Raw genomic sequence first — 17513 nt, 5'->3', positions numbered from 1 at the left:
AAACAAAAAACGTATTCATAAATGCACGCTAGTTAGTGAGAGCGGAGCTCAGCATCTTACTCATTTCACCCATTCTTTCATTCACTCTGTCTCTGCGCGTGGTAGCGATGGCAACCCATCAGAAAACAAGCAACATAACGCAATACTTGGATGCAGAAGAGAGTGAGAGGGAACAGATAAAAGAACTTCATGCAATTAAGAAATTATAGAATTACAGCGAGTACGAACTGTGCTTAGAGACACTGCCCATCATTTAAAACAATACTGCAGGGGAAAAAGAAGTCTGTGTGACAGAATCACAGTAGCTGAAAAGAGTCTTTCAGGCTCGCTGTTTGTGTTCCTTTATCGCAGCATTCGCGCCAATGCTCTTTACACAGCTAATGAAAAAATACAAGGAGCTGCTCTAAGTTTAACCTGGGTGTCTATAAAGAAAAACTAATAGAGGGCTTTTAACGAGCTCTGTGTAAATGTGTAGCTTTTTCAGTTTTAATGCTCTGTGATTTGAAGAGCATTTTTTGTGTGTTACATAAGCCGAGGTCTTACATTTACCTGCAAAGATGTATTTTTTCTCCATACATAACTTGAAATAAAGATCTAACACGTTATCTTTGCATGTGTGTGTTTTGCTATCAGATTGGTGGAGGTGAACGGTGTGTCGGTGGTCAACTCAACACACGGAGAGCTGACCGACCTCCTGCGGCAGGGCCCCAGCATTCAAGTCGTGGTCCTTCGTCAGCCTCCGCCTGCCCTCCCCTCCCCTCCGTCCCTGCAGCACATGGTCAGCTGTGATCTGGAGCAAACATGCTGCCCAGGGGGAGACGTGGGCAGCACAGAAACCCATCCTCAGCGCAGGGTGATAGCCATATGATGTCCAGTAATGTGAGATGCCATGTCGTCTTTTGTTGTTTTTACTGTACTGATGACACTATTCATCATAAGTTGTTGACAGCTGCCTTTTAGTTCAGAATATCAAATAGCAATACGCCTGTTTTTCACCATGTGTGCACCAGCTTGTTTTTGGTATTTATTAGCATGAAATGCATTTCAATGTATGCCTGGAGGAACAGCTATTAAAAAAAAAAGCAAGACAAGAAAAGACTACATTTCCCTGTTTTATATCCTCTTTTGTTTTCAACTAAAACGAAGAAGCACAGAGTCTGACAGTTTCACTCCACTAGATATGTGATAAGCATTTCTTTTAACATCCACCAGAGTAGTTACTGAGGGTGTCACAATGTAAGACTGATTACTGTGCATGCTTCAACTTTTTAAAAACACATGTAAGGCTGGAAATAGTCTTACAAAAGTGATCTAATTTACAGGCACATCCAAAAGCATCCTGCCTGCACAGGTTTGTCTCTTAGATCGTCTGGTCAGCGTTCGGAGCAAAATATTTCTTAAAAAGATGAGTCACACCCCCCATCCCCTTTCTAACTTGTAATGTAATCCACTGTGCTGTAGGAATAAACCCTTGAGCCCGGAAATGCCTCATTTCTCAGCCTCGTTCTCCCTCGTAAAGTGGCAGTGGATCATGCAAGTCTGACAGAAAGACAGCAAAAACACTACCAAACCCTGACCCAGACCCCAAGGGTCCAAAGAGCCTGAGAGGAAGAGTGATGAGACCAGTTTGGCTTGTCAGTTGATGAGAAAGGTCACAGGTCAGTCACCGACACATTTGTGCCTTAATGGTTTTGCAATCAAAGCCAAATGAGCTCCATATAATCCAGATGATGAGAGAGATGGCATTTTCTCGTTGCCAAACAGACCCGCAGCGAGGGAGGAGCGTGATACTGGCAAGCTGGAGATTTGAAATGCTTAGTCACAGGCATGGGAAATTGAAGTCAACCGCGCCACAACATGTTCATCTACCCACTGACACATATGAACCAAAATGACATACTTTGGGAAGGATAACAATACAATGAGAAGTTATCCAAAGCCACAAAACAATGCAATAGCAGGGTGTGGACACTTATAGCTTCATAGCAAGGCTGTGGGAGACTGAAAGAACTGAGAAAGGGAGGAAGAGTGGGAGAGGAATTAAAAATCATGATCACGCTCGCTGTCAAAATAACCATGTAGCAGCAACTGAAGTCAGTCTAGCCTATTCTTCCATTCGGGGTAGAGAGACGAGGAGAGAAATTCATAGCTCAGTAAAGTTAAGCCACACAGAGACAGAAGGCAGAGGAGAGAATGTGTCATGGCTGCCTTCATGGAAATAAATTAACACTGGAGAAAATGAGGCAAAATCCTATAAACACTACTGCTGGAAAGAGAACATGGGATTCCCAGTGACCAACACACCCGAGAACACACACTCGCAGGCTTTGATACCCCGGCTATAAACTACTGCAGGCTGTCAATCTGACAAAAAAAAAAAAAATTAGGAGAAATCCATCTGGGTGAGTAACTGAAGTGACAACATGAGACCTGCTAAAGTCTTCAAAGTCAAAAAGATGAGCTGCGGGAGCTTACATTCTACTGTACACTAGTCGGGAACATCTGCAGTGAGTTTGAAATGTATACTGGCCTCTTCCTATTCTGCTGAGGCGCCTCAGGTTGACCCAGGCTGTACCTGACACATAGTGGCACAGAGCAGCTTACGCTGCATCTGGTTTGCCTTAGCAGCCTCGATAAAGCTACATCCAGCACATGCTGATAAGCTCAGAGAAGAGCCCGCTGTGGCTGGATTTCTCTCTTCCACCCAGCGAGCCCGAGCTTCCCACTCCTCAATCTCCGCTCCCTCCCACCTCCGTCAACTCTCTAACCACCTCATGACATTTAAGGGTGCCTGGCATCCGTTTGAAGTGGGAGAGGGGGCATTAGCTCTGGTTTCCTGCCCAAATCCCACACAACCCAATAAAATGCATGCAGGTCTGAAGCGAACCAAAGGAATTCCTTTTCACTGAAACGTTAAACAAACAAGTTTGGCATTTAGCCTCATATTACACTTTACAGTACAGAGCATTGTTTCCTAACGCAGAAACAACTCGGCCTCCTTGTTTTCTTTGTAATAATAATGCTCTTGTGTGTTGTGTTTGTATCCGCTCCAAAGACTCCAAATTACAGTTCACTGCAAATGTTAATTACAGTACACAATAATTGTTAATTCATGTAAAACAATTCATATTCGGGCGATTATGTAGCTTTGCGGTTAAGGATTATGTGACAATTCAGCTCTGCACCATCCCGTCTCTTATATTTCAGTAATCACTCAAGTGCAGTGGGAGCTAGGAAGGTCAGCCTCAAATCCCAGGGGCTTTTGATTTCATTTTGCTGAGGTGGAAATGGGACCTCTGCCTTTTCCTCCGGCAGATCTCACACTAAGTAGCTCCACTAGGCACTTGAGAAAGTCCCCGGTCTCCTGGTGACCACTATTTTATATTATTTGACCTTTGTCTCTGGTTTATTCTCCCCTGCGTTCATTACCACAAGGAAGATGTGAGGAAATACTGCCATCTACTGGGAATCCCACAAACATCAGTGATGCTCCCACAATTGTCTTGTTGGTGCGCATGAGAAAATGCCTCTTGGGCTTGATTATGAAGTGATTCTGATTAGATCCCATTATTCATACAGAACAGGGAATGTATAACAATTATCCTCCTCGTGTGGATGAATTCTCGAGGTTGGGAAAAACACATTTTGAACAGTAATCAGTAATGTAATCTTCTGATAGATTTATTTGAATAATGCGCAAAATAGATGCACGTCTTCCTTGTCCAGGTGCTGAGCTCAAAACAAATCGACTGCAACTTCTGCACAACGGCTCATAACGCTGATATTACACAGACTTTAATAACTTCAGTGGCCTCATGATTTTTGCATATCTAATATACATATAAAAAACAATTAAGTCAAACATTTATTATCATATTTCTGAATTCTGGCTAATTTCAGCTTCGTCTGAAAAACCCTGCATGCATCGCTTCTTAAAAATATAAATAAACCCCTGTTTACTCCATCAACAATTTCTCACTCATCCAAGAACTCAAACAATCAGCATTTGCAGTGAGATCACTGAATATATTGAAACCCTGCATTTATTCGTTTTCCCCTATGCCTGCAACACGAGCACTGCTATGTAAATGAGAGCTCGTCTCAGCTTATTTACTGTGCAACACAAGCATGATAAAGAACAACATGAGTAATTGATGGCTATACTTTGTGCTTAATGTTGGCTTAACTACCCCAAATGACCGTGTATAGGTTAGATATGACATAAGCTCCCGAGAGACATTTAACACTCACAGTGCAGCTTAATTAAAAGGGTAATGAAAAGGCCATTAGGATTAAGTCTAAGGTGTGTTTTGGATGAGATAAATATGTTGGGGAAATCGCTTTGTGTAGCTTTGCCAGCAGGCAGTGATTGAGAAAGGTCAGCATAAGGTGTTAAGTCATTTTCCCATCTATTCTCTGAAATATAGAGAACATAATGGTCCGTGTCTCCGTCCAGTGAAAGGTTTAATTAAAAGGAGATGAAGCTGGTGATAAGAAAAATCATTGTGGGATGAGTGGCAGGGATATTTTGAATTGTGTAGAAGAATTGTAGCACAGACTATAAAGGGGGGAAGGAAATCATATGAAAAAAACGAGGTGGATAATACATAAAAAGGGTTTTAAGCCTCTGATGATCCGTGGTTTCCTCTCTTCTTTTAGTCGCTGCTGTTGGGTTTACTTGTATAATAAAAAGGAAATATCTTCCCACACTCTGAACAACAAATAGTTCATTTATAAACCTCCGGGCAATTTCTGGCAGTGGGAACCGTTCTGGCATTACTTCTATGCTGTGAGTAGGCTCATCGAGGAAGGAAAGGAGAGGCAGTGAAAGAACAAATCCACAAAAAAACCAAACCAGGAATTGTCATGTGTTTGGCATAAATAATCCTACAATAAAGACAGAGTATCCAGTATTGAAACGATCGACACAGGGAAATGATGGGTGTCCATGTTATGACTTGTGATGTGCATAATTCAAGTAAGAGCTTGATTTCGTGTACTGCATTGCAATTCACTTTGGTGTTGTAAAGATGATTACAAATCCTGTCTAGCCACGCAGCTCAGTCCCTCGTGATCCTCCTCTGATTATACTCTAGGTGGCAGTAGAGGTCTCAAAATCCTCCCTGTTAGCTACAAGAAATGGCAAACACTCTGAAAGTCTCTCAGTGAAACCCAACACTTGCAAACAGGGATGTTTCACAAGCATCCACGTTTGAAAGAGTGCCAGGCAAATCCTTAGCTCGAGCTGATTATTTGCTCCTCTATGGTTTGGAAAGTAGGCCAAGGCACCACTGATTCGGATTTGCAATAAAGGTTTAACACAAGCCAGAATAAAAAAAAATAAAAAAAACACATATCAAGCTGAAGAACCGACATTCTGATATACGAATATCAGGTTAAGGTTCTTCGTCCTCAAGTAACTGATTTTAGAGACATAGTCTTTAAATAGAGTTACTACATGCTGTTTGCATCCTAGTTTCAGAATAAATTCAACTGAACTCAAAAGGCTAAAAACAGTAGATGTGAACTTTCAACAGAAGATGTCTTTGGTGCCATACTTGTTGCTTTTAACACATTATATATGAAATATAACCCCAGCTAGTTCCTTCAAACTGACATCACACACTATCTTCACAAATGCACACTTAGACAGCGTGACGAAGCAAGCTGCATGAAACAGTGTGCTTGACTATATATTATTTAATGTGATTTTATGGGCTGCACACTGAGGCACAAACACACACACACACGAACAAATCAAAGGGTTTACGTGGAGTGGTTGATGGCGAGGGAACAGGCCAGAAGAGATGGAAGAAGCACACCGGGGGGAATGATGAGAGGAAATGATGCGCATGATGAGTGCTGAATGGTTGGCCAGTGGGACAGACCCTGTCAGACTGTCTGCTAAAGGGGTGGAAGACACAGAGAGAGAGGACAAGAAGGAGAGACAGAGAGAGCACAAAACAGCAGGAGCAAAATGATGATCAGTGTCAAAATTCTATTACTCTGTGACAACCAACCAAGGTTTCCCCTGTCTCGTTCACGAGCACAGTGACTGTGCTCCATCTCTGTCGCGCGGCTACAGCAGACCGCCGGGCGATTACTAACTCGGAGGTTTCGCACATAGAAAAGCAGGCCAGTAAGATGTTTTATTTAACTCTTATTACATAAATTCTGCGTCGTAGTTCATATTCCTTTGCGCGGGTATTTCTGTAGCACAGAAATGTCTGCGGCTCCCGGTACTGTATTGAGCGTCATTTGCTGCTCTTGTCTTCAAGCTTTTCATCTGCAGAGCGGGCCCTCACACAGAAACAATGATGACCCAGTTCTGAGTTTGTCTCTGTCTTACAGCCAGTTCTCTTCTGTCCTAATCATAGTCCCTGAGCTCCAAGAGCTGCAGCGCTACCAAAACATGGGAGGGGAGGGGAGGGGAAGGGGGGCAAGGAGAGATAAAAAGAGAGGGAGTGGCAGAAAGAAAGTCAGCATAAGAAGGAGGGAAGAAAAACGTAATCTCCGAGGAGGAAGAAGAGAAAGGTTGACAAAATATAAGGCTGGATGGATAGATATGTTCACGTTTAGAAATAGAACGACAGAGAAGGTTAAACCACTGTACCTTCTCTGATTAGTTCCCTATGGAGAGCACATCTAAAGGCAGGATTGATGCCATGACAGGTTGGAGAAAAAGGCAAAAGGAGGCCTGATGCACCGTGCTCCTTCATCTGCACAGATGTCTCTGGAGATACAGGAAATCAGGTCATTCTGTTCCTCATCAGGTGTGACTATTCATTCGCTAGCAGGGTTGAGGAACCCTGTTGTGCTTATGTAATACATAACACAGGACCGCACTTCTCAGCAATCCACCTGAATGTACAATAAGCGCATCCAGCTATACGCTCAGATCATTTCTTTTCTTTAATAAGTTGATCTTTTGAAAAAGAAAACAAAGATGTTGGAGTGACATAAAAGCTGTAAGGCAGCTGTTTGTAATCAATGGATTTTCTTGGAATCAACAAGCCTGACAAACTGCAGCTTTTTTCACAGTGCCGTGTCCTGAAAATCTGCCTAAACGAGTTACATATACTGCAGTGACTTTTTCTGATGCTTTATTCAGGATGCATGTCTGAAGCACAACATAACCTTCCTGTATAAGTGAGGAGACGCACATATTCAGTTCACAGTTTGGTTCAAAATGTGTCTGCAGTTGCTTTTGAAATTGGTTTTAGATTTTCAGAAATGCTTTAACAGTTTGAGTTTTCACATATTTCCCCTCCTTACCGACAAGATCGATTCGACTCCTATTTCTGTCTTTTCCGCTAATGAGAAGCAACAGCAAGGAGGTAGGAAGCTTGGTCGGGAAACAGCAGGGAAACAGGCAGCTCAGCTCTCTCCAAAGGTTAAAAGCTAAAGCCCACTAATGTACAAGTTGTGTCTCTTTTATTTAACTGTACAATGAACCTGTTGTGTGCTAGCTTTTGGCATGGCTCTGGGATAATCACTGCAGCTTGTAAAGAAATAGTCCACTCTTTGCTCCACACTGTTTGGGTAAAATTCATACTTTAAACTCTGCTCCACTTTTTTGCTGAGAATCAATTTTTCCCCTCATCGTATTTCTCAGAACCGATCTCTTAAGATGCTCGAGGCTGTTTAGGCGTCTAGCTTACATGTGGAGTTGCATGTTGCATCATGGAAGCATCATATGCAGAATCTGGGAGATGATCTCCAAGTACGAGGAAAGCGGCACTACTCTGACAGTAGCTTCGTGTTAATGTCACTCAGATCTACTGTCAGTGATGCAAATGGACGGAAGAGTAAACAGTGGACAAATTGTGCATCCAGCATGAAACTCGCTCCCTCTCCCAGACACCCTTGTCACTGGGGTTAGTGCCAGATGGGGACTGTAGAGAGGGATTTGACCTTGCCCGTCTCCCTGTATCTGGCACAGTACTCAGCACAAGGATGATATTAGTTGACGATAAACATGTGGTTTATTGGGAAAAAAATATAGGCAATTCTATTAGAGAATACAAGGTGACCTCTTGCGTAGCATTTGAATGTAATGTGACCAGACAGGACAGCCAAAGTGGACCGTATGCTGTCTCTTTACATCCTTTGCGAGTGGGGGAGGGGAGGTGTGAATGAAATTGAGTGAGCGGTCAAGAGTGCCAAAGCTGGAGAGGCACAGAGTTGGCATGAAGCTGGCAACGAGCATTTTTTCTTTCTTTTTTTTTTGGGGGGGGGGGGGTCCCTTGCCTGGCAGTGTCTTTCTACTGGAGTAGATGGGCCACATCTCAATGACTCCTAAGCTGTCTGTATTATGCTAAGACATGTATCCTTGAGGGAGCATGGATTGGAGTTGAATGTCACACAAGGACGGAGATTTAGCAGTGCCAATAAAAGGATACCAGCTACAAGTCCTGGATGACGCACAGCCCTGCATTTACATAAATTTGTGTAAAGAGCCACGTTTACATCCGTTGATATTTCTTCAGCACACAATCACCGCTAAAATCTGCCTACTTTTTATAGCGCTGCAGTGAAAAGTTTAAAGTGGAAATTTAGAGCAATAAACATTGAATTGACACTATTTAGACGCATGGCTCCAAAGGCTAATAAATATAGACATCTGTGCTGAGTTTGTGCTGGTGCTATCTGGGAGTTTAACTGTGATATATATATCTCTGACGTGAAGAGATGAATTACACCCTCAGCTCATTTCCTTCTCCTTCCCAACCTTTACACAAGGTGACCTTGCGTGAAACATAATTTATAACTGAATGACATGTTTGCCGTTCAAACGGCTGCCAAGCTGCATCAGCAGCGCTTGTGTTGTGACATGCCGCTTAGCCGATCTGTACAACTAAATTGTACAATTCAACGACGGAGCAATTGCATCCATATGCGAGCCATCTGCTTTGCTTTCGCTGATCCTTTCTTTCCACTATGAGACTGCAAACAGCTATGGCACGTATGGTGGATAAACAAAGCGCAGATGTCATTTCAGTGTGATCAACAACTTCCAGCTTATCTTCCGGTAAATTGGGAGCTAAACTGCTGCAAAAGCAGTGGTGAATGTGGACTGGGTGCTGAACCAGAAATGACTTCATGCTAGCTGGCTTGTGATTTGCCCTACTATATTTACTGCGTGTAGTGCAACTGTAACCAAGATGCAACCACTAACTGGATTCCCTTGACTTCCCTTGCGGTCTAAATCACTGACAGTATTGGGTGCACCTTGTCACCCCTCCTCCGTGCTCCACCAGCCGGTGGCTGATGTTGTGAAATATTGATTTGCATGTCACCACACCTTGGCTTCGCTGTCAGGTTTATTTAGAAGAAGCTTCTTTACTGGCCCTTCGATGCCAGTCTTGTGGCTTAAGCCAGAGCAGAGGTGCAAAAGGCGGGGTGAAAAGTCCCTCGGAGTGAAAGCCAAAATGCACACAAGAAGGCTAAAAAGCACAATGTCGTGCAGGGATTCTCATCATCTAGCAGTGCTCATAAGATCAATACTCTACTGGCTGCCATGGTGTAGGAAGCTTCACATAGGTACTGTATTTAGGGCACAAGCCTGCAGTTATTCATGCAAAGGAAGGAAGTTGCTTGGTGCCTCAAATGAGGTTGTGCACTGTATTTCCCAATTAGTCATTTCAGCATGGATACACTTTTATGCTTCGTGTAAACAGCCCACAGCCTTGCCTAAACCTAGACATACACACACACATTAGTTGATACACACAGGCACAAACTTACTGAGAGGAAGGAGTGCTAGCTTCAGAGTTGCTTCTGAGACAGGATGGCCTTTGCCAAAAACACAAGGTAAAAGGTTATTCACTTGTCACAGAGTCAGTATAACGTCCCCGGTTCAATGGTCTATAGACAGATTTCAGGCTGAACACTAATGTCACATAAGACCATGTGAGAGATAACAAGATGACCTTTTCATCTACAGTACGCAAACGACAAATTGATGTTAATGCCTTGACTCGAAAGCCTTTTAGTCTTCTTCTTAACTGCAAGGCTTTTTTTTGGTTTCGCTTAAGAAGAGAGACACTGCTGCAACCCTGGGCTGGCAGAGAAACCCAGCAGAGAAAGTGTCACGCAGATCTTTTTTCTTTGGCTGATGGTTGATGCATTTGTTTACCACCTTTTTTTTCCCCCTACAGTGAATTTTAGAAGCTGCTTCAGTCACAAGACGACAGCCCATCATGAAGCAAGAAACCAGTGGCCTTTATTTTCCCTGCCATGGTCCTTGACATCGTCTGAATGGCAGTGAAGAAGAAATCTACCGAGACAACAGAGGCAGGCAGACAGGGCGAGGGGAGAGGAGCGAAGAAGAGAGGCAGAAAAAAGAAGACAGACAGACATGATCTGGGGACAGAATAAAGGAGAAAGGCCGCATCACCGTCAATAAGAAAAAGACTCCAACAACCACCTTGTGTCAATGTCAAGTCTGTAAAAAACACACCGCATGAAAGCCAGAGAGAGGTGAGTCACAATATGCACTTGAACCATGAGAGGCCAATTCAAACACTACCACGCTGGGATGGATATTGCAGGGTGCATTGTGGGATAGCCTGATTATGGGGGAAGCAAAAGAGAGGAGGTGAGGGAATGAGTAACACAGGATTGGTCTCCATTATGCTCTCAGTGTGAAATCCAAACTCTTTATTGTTGTCATTAGCTCATCCTGTGTCCCACTTCTGAAGATTTGCATCATCCCCTCTAAACCCTGTTTATTTATTTATTTGCATGGAAAATATAGGTCATGCATTCATACAGGGCCATACATTTTTAATAGTTTTGCAGCTTTAATTCAAATGTCTGCAAGCTTCCCCGTGAGCCAATCTGCCACAGACGAACTGAGCCCAAACAACATCAACAATGCATGGAGGGGCTGGGTGTCTTTGCGAGAACCCGGGGTATTTAGAAACACCCCTGTTAATTTGTCTGTGGTGTGATAATGAATGAATCCTCTTTTCATACTGTGTGCTGTGAAAGCGAAGAACGGACAGAAATCTCTGCTTAATGCTGAAACTAACCCAGCATTGTTGTTAATGAGCATTATTTAACACGGGACCACATCAGGCAAACAGCAATGAAAAAGGTAGATGTGAAATGTCTATGCTGTGATCATCCGAGTAACCCGATCAGTTATATACTTTTGTGAGACAGCCGCAAATAATTTCATCCTTGTTTATGTTGATCAGTCTGGCTCCATTTCTAGGAGGCATGAAGGAGCCCAGAGGCTGTATGTGGCCTTTTCCTCTCCCACAGCATGCTCCATCATTTCCACTCTTATGTCCTTAAAAAGAAAATAGAGAAAGGTCACTGTGTCTGTATCTTCAGCAGCAATCATCACTTCTGTCACTGTATGAGTCTAACATGTGTGCTCGCTCAAATTATCATCCTTAACGTGATAGTTTAAAAAAAACAAAACAGTTTAGAGAAAATGTCCTCTTTCAGTGGGACTGCACTGTTACCAGTGGTTTGTTTACCTAGTGGTTTGGATGTTTCACCAGCACTCAAGTCCTACCGCCAAAGCGACGAGTCTCTGGTATATTGATGAAAAGAAAGAGAAAGATTGATACTGTGGTTCCACTGATTCATTTTACGTCCATTAAATCTGATTAGACCGAGATCTGAAGCCCTCTGCTCGAGAACAAGGGAACGTCGGCGTCACTTTTAAACAGGGTTCCTTCTGGGTAGCAACAAAGCGGTAACTGTCTCTCGGATGACAACAGGAGATAAAATGACAATGAGGGGAAGATGTTAAGGACTATTTGATTCTTCATTTATTACCTTTCTCACATCAGCAGTTTGCCAAGTGACACCGCATTTCAATTACTATCATTTTCCCGCTATGAAAGCCCGCTGCATTAAATGTGTGCCAAATTACTGACTTCTGTTTGTTGCTTTTGATCTCAATAGAGGCGCATCTGTTTGAAACACGTTTAGTTCGGTGTCTGCTGCAATCACTAATGACAACATTTACCTGCAAATAAAGCCACGATTGTATGCGCGCTTTAAAGTGTAATCTATTAAGTAATAGGGCTGCGCACATTAACAAGTCTGCATTTTTTGTGCAGGAAAGACAGAGCCGCTTCTTTTAGACAACCGTCATCCAGCTGCGGCAACAATGATACAAATGACGGTTGTTAGTTATGCTTGATAGAACAAAAGCAGACTGTTCCTCAGCTGAGCGGAGCGGTACTGTTATATCTTGAATGCATTAGATGGAGAGAAAAAAAATCAATAAATGTCTGTTCAGCCTAGCAGAGGAAAACATATTTTTTTATTTTACGCTCTGTCTAAAAATTAATTTGCCAAGAAAACAGAATTTAACCATGGCTAAGTTGAGGCATTTTTGCATTTGTGTGGCCATCCTCCTGGCCACACAAAGCCCTATTCTAATTAATTCTACATACCATCATTGTATCGTGCAATTAAGAATTTATCTAGCTTGTCTACATATTTCTGAAAGAATAACAGTTTAATGATTAAAGTCAGGAAGTCCTCCACGCAATGTCTTAAATAACCTTCATATGAATTAATTTTGTTTGACATGAAGAAATTATATAGTTTGAGTTAGTAACCACACTTGCATTCACATCAGCAATGAAATAAACCACCTGTAGACTAATCTAAGAAGACATAAAGCTGTAACTGCTGCTTTTACAAATCAGTCTAATCAAAATCAGACTGCTGTGACCCTCTGTTCATATCGTACTACTCTTGCTTTACTGGAACACATACATAAAATATTGATTGGAGAAAATGACCATTTTTAAAAACTGTCTTCATTTTAGAATTACATACACAAGATAATAAAGTAGACAAAATCTGCATGAGTGGGAATACTTTGTGAATTCACTGTAACAAGCTAACCTGCTATTCTAAAGTTCAGGTTATGGTAAGAATTAGTTCCTTTAACGCGCTGAAGAAAACAGGGAGTGTTTACAAAAGATGGACATAGTTGCTCTGACACTGGATGCTGCTTTCTGTACTGTCCTTTTGAAGCTTTGATTTTGGCATTTTCTCTGTTGTGCTCTTGGTTTCAGTTCTTAAACCACACGCAGGAGCAAAGGGTGGACCGGACTGAGAATACTGTCACTCTCGAGGTAGCCATGTCCACAAGCACATTCTGTTTGCTGTCTATTTAACTCCAACTCTCTCTCTCTGTTAAACAGAGCCAGAGACCATAAAATCATCAGTTTTTCCCCCTTGGGTCTCAAACAAGTAAGGAGGAAGTTTGTTTTCTCATAGACTTCAGGGGTAGCTGTAGCTCAGGAGGTAGGGCACCAGTCAGAAGGCCTGTGGTCCGAACCTTGGCTCCTCCAGCCTACAAGCTCAGGCGCATCTTTGGGCTAGGATGTTAAACTCAGAGTTTTCCCTGATGCATCCACTGGATTATGAGCGTGAGTGTGTGTGTGAATGTTAGGCAAGGCGCTTAGGCATAGAAAAAAAGCTCTTGTATAAATGTGTGTGATTGGGTGAATGTGACTAACATTAAAAAGCACTTTGAATTCTCAGTTAGAGTACAAAAGTACTATACAAGTACAAGTACATTTGTAGAATCTTTAGACTTCCTTTTGCAACCAGAGGCTGGACCTCCTGACAGCAACCTCAGACAGTGCAGCTTTGTCTGTGTTAACATGAATGCTCACACTAGCACCCTGACAATTAACCAAAACTGTACCCAAACATAGTGGACATAATGACATAAAAACAATTTCAGGACCATAATTTGCACTTTTGAAAGCAGCACGTACAAAACAGGACCGATCTGTTTTGTTTTTTCCAAATAAACGACACTGTTTAATGATTTAACAACATCGTCAATTCTCAAACTCGGCTCAAACGAAGACTTATAGCTGTGCTTGGATGTTTTCTGTTGATTTTTGCGCTTTGCACCAGCAGCGCCCGGTGCATGTAGCATCCCAGCTGTTGTAAAAGCAAAACCAGATATAGCCAGCTGGGTTCGCAATTTATCAGGTTACAGTATAATGTCATTATATCACAAGTTAGTGGGAGCAGCTGGAGAGGCGGCATCAGGAAAAAGGGAAGAGAGAGAGATTGCCTAACGCTGATGCATTGTTGAGTCAGGGCTTTGATTAGGTGTGCTCTCATCCTGGAAGTAGATTGCAGCATCATTTTGTAAAATTCATTCACTTGTTCCAAGTCCCTTGACACAAGCTGCTAGCAACTATCAAGTGTAACCCACAAGAATCAAACTATGCAAGATTAAGATTCATATTAAGAAACAAGTTGTAGAATAATAAAAATAATAATAATAACGACATTATTATTATTTTTATTATTAGATGAAGAAAAATAATAAATAAAAAGACAACAAAAACAAAGCAAAGCTATTCTACAAGTGTCTGTCTGCATGATTGACTCTAGGAAAGTATCCGTGTGTGTCGACTATATATTTTTATCACAGTGAGTGCTGTGGTAATATTGCAGAGCTGCGATGAGCACCATCAGCCCTCTGTGGCACATCGGGGACAGCTGGATGTTGTCAGGCAGCTATAATGCTGATGAAAACGGGCTGATTGCAGCTCGCGGGCTCCTCCCACTTATAAATCAGCTTCACAGCACTCAGGGGTGGAATAGAGCAGCGACAAGCCGTGTCACACCTAGTGTACCGCATAGGTACTCTGCAGCAAACTGTATGTCCATATATCTGTCGTGCTGTGCTAGTGATACAGGAATATTGGCCAAAATGTAACATTTAGAATCATGACCATCACCTGCTTTTCTCACACAGTGTGCATCACTGTCATAATAAAATCAGTCACATGCATGCTTGTTATATTTTTGCTGTTTTGCAACCTTTTAAAAATCAAAAGAATGACAAGTTGATGCTGAAGGCTTTAACGCATTAAGACAAAAACGGTCTTATATCGTGTTACTCAGTGACAACGTTCAGTGATGTTCGGCCTTTTCTCTCGGCGGTGTTGAACGTGAGCTGATAGGGATTTACACCACCCACATGGGCCGCACCACCGTCACACACATTTGAAATTAGAAAGCATAGTTGTGGCATGCAGCTCCAAAAGCAGTATCATTCTAATTAGTGAGCTTTGGCTCCGCTTCAGAAACAAATTGAGATGTAAAAGGTCTCAACATTTTTTTTTCCTCATAATGGCGTTGGACTTGATTGACGTCAGCACCTTTGAGAATGTAAATTCACAAATATGACATTGCTCAGGTGTACGACGCCTGTTATCTAATGTACCTCGAATCATTTTTGCAGTCAGCGGTATAAAAAGATGTTTAAATGTGCATCAGTGAAGTTTTATAAACCCTCAGCGGAATGATACATGCAGCGTGAGCAAATTAACCTGAACTATTTATCATTCACTGGCAGGTAGCACACACAGTAAAAAGGGCTTGTATTCGAATTCATTCGTTATCTCGTTTTCAGCGGTGTTACAGAAAAAAATATAATTAAAAACAACATAATCTTTCATTCACTATTGACCTTTTAACAAAGTCTACTTGAATTAATTGTGCTGAGAAATTACCAGATGCCCAAAGGGCGAGCACACACAACAATGAAAAAAAAATATTGTTTTGAACTGTCAAGTAGAACTGGCACCTTGCCTTGTTTGAGGCCTCAGAGAGGGTATTTTTTTCATTAGCACAGCTGAAACCATAATATGATAGTTATTTTGTGGCCATTATCCAAGCCGAGCTTTGATGACATTCATTTCCACTACAGCCTCGCAGCAGGGCAGATAAGGTTTTTGGTGGCAGAGCACCAAAACAACAGTCTCTTCCTCCTCCTCCTCCTCTAACCCGAGCATCTCTCAAACCCAAGAGAAACTAAAACAACTTGAAAAGTCATTGAGCTCTCACTAGTTTTTTAACATCTACCATTTTTTTGTGGTTTGAACTTTTGTGTCGCTGCTGACTTGCTGAACACTTTAAAAAACCTTCCCACTAGAGATCCAGCGGATTGCTAACTGCTAACAGCTTTTCCCACAGTGACACCGATCCCGGTGTTGTTGGGTCAGATAACAAACAAACGTTGTCCAAATGTCTCAAAACAGTGCACACTAATTGGCCACTTCATTAGGCACACTTGAAAGAGTTGCCAACTGCTCTTTAGGAGAAATATCTAATTAGCCAATCACATGGCAGTAATTCGTGTATTTAAACACATAGACATGGCCAAGAAAACCTGCTGAAGTTCAAAGCGAGCATCACAATGAGGAAGAAAGGTGAATTAAGTGGCAGTAAACCTTGCCGTTGTTGTTAGTGTGAGTGTGTCAGAATCTGCTGCTCTGCTGAGGTTTTCCTACAAAACCATCTCTGGGGTTTATAAAAAACTGTCTGAAAAGAGAAAATATCCAGTGAGCAGCAGTTCTCTGGGTTTGGATGCCTTGTTGATGTCAGACGTCAGAGGAAAGTGGCCATACTGCTTTGGGCTGATAGGAAGGAAACCTGAACACACCACACATGTAACCTTGAAGCAGATGGGCTACAGCAGCAGAACACTTGTGTCAGCAAAGAACAGGAAACCAAGGCTTCAGTTCACAAAACATGAGCACATTACAACTGTGCTCGGCTCTTCATAATGGTTGCCTGTCCATTTCATTGTTGTTCTTGAAGTTTTATTGTTTGCTTTTAAAGACTTGTTTGCTTTTCAACACTTGAGGTCTTCAAATCACATTTAAAAATACACATTTTCTCCATGACAATTAGCTTGTAGTCAGTTTGAGTCAATATTTGGACACTTTTTAATCTTCTACTTTTAATAAAACCTTTTAAAGACTTTTTAATTGTATTTATTTTAAACTTATTGTTACTTTATTGTCTTATTTTTTATGTTTGTTTAATATGTGTTTTTTATTTTAATTCTGTCTTTTAATTGGAATTTGATCAAGTAAGCTGTTTTGTTTTAATTGGTCTATAAATAAAGCTGGATTGGATTGGATTGGATTGGATTGGAAAATTGGACAACAGAAGACTGGAAAAACATTGGCTGGTCTGATAAATCGTGATTTCTTCACATTTGGCATAAACAACATGAAAGCATGGCTCCATCCTGCCTCGTATCAGGCCGCTGCTGGTGGTATAATGACATGGGGGATATTTTCTTGGTACACTTTAGACCCCTTAGTACCAATTGAGCGTTGTTTAAACACCACTGTGTTATCCATCCCTTTATGACCACAGTGTACCCATCCTCTGATGGTTGCTTCCAGCAGGATAATGCACCATGGTACAAAGCTCATGGACGTGCAGCCAACAAATCTCCAGAAACTGTGTGATGCTGTCATGTCAATATGGACTAAAACCTATGAGGAGTGAGGAATGAGCTAATCCAAGATGTCATACAAAATCTCGCAATCAACCGTGTTTTGGAAGTCCTGACAACAGGCACACCGGATCTGAAATTCCATTTGGTTTGGTAATGGTTATATTTTCCTACCATCCATCCTGTTTCAGAAAATATGTCTGAGATTAAAAAAAAAAATATGCAAATCATGTTTTGCAAATAAAAG

At 41.9% G+C, this 17513-nt stretch overlaps 1 protein-coding gene across 5 annotated transcripts in view; it reads left to right on the top strand.

The window, feature by feature from the left end:
* Nucleotides 1-17513, top strand: part of LOC146561304 (uncharacterized) — a 40503-nt gene extending 22990 nt beyond the window's left edge. For 2 of the 5 annotated variants that reach the window (XR_014894863.1, XR_014894865.1), the window contains exons 15-17: nucleotides 634-879; nucleotides 1462-1658; nucleotides 10161-17513. Coding sequence is in view for 2 of the 5 variants with exons in the window: in XM_085297284.1 (XP_085153410.1) it covers nucleotides 634-868 (235 nt within the window). In the remaining 3 variants the exon portion in view is untranslated. The other 3 variants (XR_014894864.1, XM_085297284.1, XM_085297285.1) reach the window with 3 other exon arrangements.

Source organism: Mchenga conophoros, linkage group LG13 (genome assembly GCF_057382185.1).
Source record: "Mchenga conophoros isolate Kocher_MC1m ecotype Shallow Benthic linkage group LG13, M_conophoros_male_GT1.1, whole genome shotgun sequence".
NCBI lineage: Eukaryota > Metazoa > Chordata > Actinopteri > Cichliformes > Cichlidae > Mchenga > Mchenga conophoros.
Note: the sequence above shows the minus strand (reverse complement) of the source record. Positions and strands in the feature narration are given on the sequence as shown.